Source organism: Stegastes partitus, unplaced genomic scaffold (assembly GCF_000690725.1).
Source record: "Stegastes partitus isolate 25-593 unplaced genomic scaffold, Stegastes_partitus-1.0.2 Scaffold459, whole genome shotgun sequence".
Lineage (NCBI taxonomy): Eukaryota > Metazoa > Chordata > Actinopteri > Pomacentridae > Stegastes > Stegastes partitus.
Window position 1 is genome coordinate 1 of NW_007578190.1, and position 4265 is coordinate 4265.

The following is a 4265-nucleotide window of genomic DNA, read 5'->3' on the forward strand; positions in this document are numbered from 1 at the left end:
CGCTTGCGGCTTTAATTATTATTACTACTATGGTTGTTGTTACTGTTGTTGTTACTGTTGTTGCTGATGTTGTGTTGGTGTTGTGTTGTTTTTCTGAGGTTTACACCGACACCAACTTTTGAAATACAGAAGGATATGAAGGATAGCATGCAGAGAACTTACAAACAGAAACCAAGCCTGTGCTCAGCAGATGGGAGCAGAGGAGATATCTGTTGCATGCCTGTATAAATGCTGCAGCGTTTCTAGACTCGGGAGTCACTTGCTCACAATCTGGACTGTGCATGTGACTCCTTGCTGCAAGTAAAACTTTGCTTTGACTAAAGAGACGACTCTGTGTGTTGATTTGGAGCAGTTAGGACTCAAGTACCCATCTAATGTTGGGAGAAACGCTTTATCTGCATCTTATTCAAGCTACATTTTCTTTTCTTTTTTTGGCTCATATGTCAGACACAGTTTCTGCAGGCACTGAATCAGATGACCGTCTCCACACACAGCTGTGTACAGAATCGTAGATGATGCTCCTAAAAAGCCGCCGTGCTCTCTCTCCTCATCCTTGTCCACGTTTATGGGCTTCCTGCTTTTATATAAAGATAAAAGATAAAGATAACTTTATTGATCCCACAGTGGGGAAAGTTCACCGTTACAACAGCTCCAAAAAAAAAGTGTACAGTCAGTGCAAGAATAGTTGGGAACACCCAGTGCAAAATGTAGGAAAGAAACAGAAACAGAAAACACACAGTGCAAAAATTGCAAGAGAGAAAAAAACATTATAGACAGAAGATGTTTGTTTTTTGCTTTTTTTTATAAAGAAGACTGTGTACACAATATATGCGACTATAAACGCTGACTTCAGAGGCCTCCATACGACAAGGCACCACGCTGTTCTGTTGCTGTTCTTTTTCACGGATTCGCTGAAGTAAAACCAAACAAAACCTACTTTTGAGCAATAAGTGAGCCAGTCGGCCTGCAGGACCTCAGAGTGACTCCAGCTTTTCTTCACTCCAGCTGATGAGTGATTGCCACCAGCTGTCCTCTGCAGGTGATTCTTCTGAACTGGGAGGTGTTTGAGATGCAGCCTGGATTATCTGGACTGTCCCAACTTTGTGGTTCTGTGAAATCCAGTATCATTTTACTTTTCTTGCTGACAGGAGCTTCTGCTGGAGAAAAGCTCACGATGCAGACGGCGGGTGGTTCGGTCTTTCTGGCTCTGCTCATGTCAGTGGCTTTTGGTGCTGCAGAGGCCATTCGAACTTTAAAAGAAGGACCCATGATCGATGCAGAGGGGAGAGAATATAAATCTGCTCCACTGAGAACTGATCCATGGACTGCTGACTCGGCTGTCCGTGTGCGGTGCACGGACGCGTCCATGATCGTCGTGGTGAAGGCTGACCTGTACCACAACGGCCGGCTCGTGTCCCCTGGAGAGCTCTTCCTGGGACAGTCGGAGCGTTCAGGGAGCAGGCGGTGTCGAGCTGCTGCCGCCAGCGGCGCCGGTGAATATGTGATTGAAGCCGACCTGCAGGACTGCGGCGCTAAACTATCTGTAAGCTTTCAGTAGATTTATCTGAGTTTTTACAAGAAACCTTTGACTTGCTGTTTGATTGTCTCGTGTCTTGTGAAGATATCTGAGGACTCAGTGATCTACTCCAACGTGCTGACATTCTCCCCGGCTGTGGGTCGCCATGGCATCACAAGGACCACTCATGCTGCAGTCCCTGTTTCCTGCCACTACAAAAGGTGACGTTTTGCCTGTTATCTTGTACGGAGAAGCTGCATGTAGGGGCTCACACGCTGCAGAACGATTCCAGGAAGCGTTCTGAACACAGCGGGGCTGGACAGCTTCGATGCTGCTGTCTGAAAAACAACCGTACCAACTGCTCATTGGTAGTTTGGTGATTGTGTTGTTACTTGATTAACAGTCAGGTTAATGTGTAAACCTGAGCTCGTAGGAAGGTGGAGCAACGTTGGATCAAAGGACCAACTGTGAAGCTTAATTCACCAAATCGTCTCCTCGTGTATGTGATGAGACGGGCAGGAGACGGTTTTAGGCAGCGCACAAAGCTTTAATTTCCTGGATTCCTTGTCTGGTTTGTTTTCACTGGGATGTATGGACATTCCCAACCACACAGTCAGTCACAACTACACTTTGATGACTTCCTCATGATGGCTGACTTGTTGACTTTCAGGACCCACGTCGTGAGCAGCAGCGCTCAGCAGCAGCAGCAGCCTCTCACCGTCTCCACAAAGGACTCAGCAGGCAGCTCTGCTTTCTCTCTGAGGCTGATGGCTGGTATGTGGGAGTGTGATGCTGGATTCTCTGCATTCATGTGCATGTAGTGATGTTTTTGTCTCCTTGCAGATGACTGGACAAGCGAGCTGTTCTCCAACAGCTTCTACCTCGGAGACGTCCTGCACCTCGAGGCGTCTTACGCTGGTCCAGGACGGAGGCGGCTCTACATCGACAGCTGTGTGGCCACTCTGACGCCGGACGCAGCGTCTGTCCCCAGATACTACTTCATAGGAAACAATGGGTAAGAGTCGCTCAGTGCCAACATTCAGATCCCTCACACAGATTTGTAAGTGATGATGTTGTTCAGGTGCCTCACTGATGCAAAAGAAGAAGCATCAAAGGCACTGTTCCGACCCAGACTGAGGGCCGAGGTGCTTCAGCTGCAGCTCGACACCTTCCTCTTCCAAAAGCATTCAAGGAACTCGGTGAGTTGCCCAAAATCTGCCTCATTTAACTTGTTTGGAAATGCGTCAAGGTTGCATAGTGGAAGTTGTGTGGTTTTCTCCCTCTTTAGATATTTATAACTTGCCAACTGAAAGCGACACCTGAAGTATGGATGAGCAGCTCCATGAATAAAGCCTGCAACTACATCCAGTCAAGGTGATTTTATCTTCTAGTCTCGGAGCCTTGGAACCGTCAGAGTGGATCCAATTTACTGCATCAGTACAAGCATTCTGCCACTTCGTAGAAAACAACTCTACCTTCTGGCCTCCTTCAACTGTACATTAATTTAGCGACCCTTATGGTGATTGAAACTCAGTCAGAGTAGCTATTTTATGGTCAAATATACAACAATAAATTACTATAAAAATGCAGAGATTATGCACAGTTTTGACCTTTTTTTAACAAGTAAATTCATGCTTTGTTTCTGGGATTTACTGGTTATCTGTAGTTTAACAAAACAGAAACTTGTTAAAATCAGTTAGAAATGGTTAAATGTTCTTTATGTTCTACAGTGCAGATGAGACATTTTTTCTATCAAAGATTTTCTAAAAGAAATCAAGAATTGAGGGCAGCACGGTGGCTCGGTGGTTAGCACCGTCGCCTCGCAGCTAGAAGGTCGCCGGTTGGCGTCCCGGTGAGGACACCCGGGATCTTCCTGCGTGGAGTCTCCATGTTCTCCCCGTGCAGCGTGGGTTCTCTCCGGGTTCTCCGGCTTCCTCCCACAGTCCAGAAACATGCTGAGGTTAATTGGTGATTGTAAATTGTCCGTAGGTGTGAATGTGAGTGTGCTTGGTTGTCTGTCTCTAAGTGTAGCCCTGTGATAGACTGGTTACCTGTCCAGGTGAACCTGCCTTCACCCTGAGTCAGCTGGGATAGGCTCCGCCCCCCATGACCCTAGTGAGGATTAAGGTGTAGAGATGATGGATGGAAATCAAGATATGATCAGAAAATGTGGTGTCTGTGGTGATCAGATGTCATGTGGGCTCACAATGAGATGCATTTTTCCTTCTATTACAGTCTATTCAAGTGTTTGTGTCTGTTCAGGTGGAGAAACGTGGACGGCGATGACGCTGCATGTCGGTGTTGTGACAGCAGCTGCCACACGAGGCCGCCCACACGTAAGTACAATGACAACAGAAGCTTTGCGACTTTCATTAGTAGTCACTGGATTCATAAAGAAACCAACTGTCTGGTAACAAAAATGAAAAACTGACTGTTTCAGGTATCGCTCTTTGTGGCACCGTGACTCTCGGACCGCTGATGATTTCTCCCCGCAAGTAAGCAAAGAGCAAACATTAAGACAATAAAAGACTTCCAGCGGTTCTTTGCTCATATGACTTGTGATGTTTCTGTCCTGATGGGAGTCTTCCAGGACAACACATGTGGAGCCAGAAAACAGTTTGATAAGTTGGACAGGGTTTGGATCGTCTGCTACGGCCGGAAATCCCAGAATTCAACCCCAATAAACACCTGAGGGACACATGTTCAATCCCTCCAGGAGATTCCAGAGTTACTGCTGAGGAAACCTCAC

The 4265-nt window shown here is 46.7% G+C and overlaps 1 protein-coding gene across 1 annotated transcript; it reads left to right on the forward strand.

Annotated features, from left to right (window-relative positions):
• The first annotated feature begins 1174 nt into the window (after window positions 1-1174).
• On the forward strand, window positions 1175-4015 carry LOC103360718 (zona pellucida sperm-binding protein 3-like). Its single transcript, XM_008286596.1, has 8 exons — window positions 1175-1543; window positions 1622-1737; window positions 2187-2290; window positions 2360-2531; window positions 2598-2715; window positions 2805-2890; window positions 3779-3852; window positions 3957-4015. Exons 1-8 carry the CDS (start codon window positions 1175-1177, stop codon window positions 4013-4015), a joined length of 1098 nt encoding a protein of 365 aa, XP_008284818.1.
• The last annotated feature ends 250 nt before the right edge of the window (window positions 4016-4265 follow it).

What these genes read in the sequence shown, in the direction of transcription:
- LOC103360718 (XM_008286596.1), top strand. Translation starts at nt 1,175, where the DNA reads ATGCAGACGGCGGGTGGTTCGGTCTTTCTGGCTCTGCTCATGTCAGTG. An exon ending in GTTTCCTGCCACTACAAAAG is followed by an intron (nt 1,738 to 2,186) that starts GTGACGTTTTGC and finishes GTTGACTTTCAG; the next exon opens with GACCCACGTCGTGAGCAGCA. An exon ending in CTCTCTGAGGCTGATGGCTG is followed by an intron (nt 2,291 to 2,359) that starts GTATGTGGGAGT and finishes GTCTCCTTGCAG; the next exon opens with ATGACTGGACAAGCGAGCTG.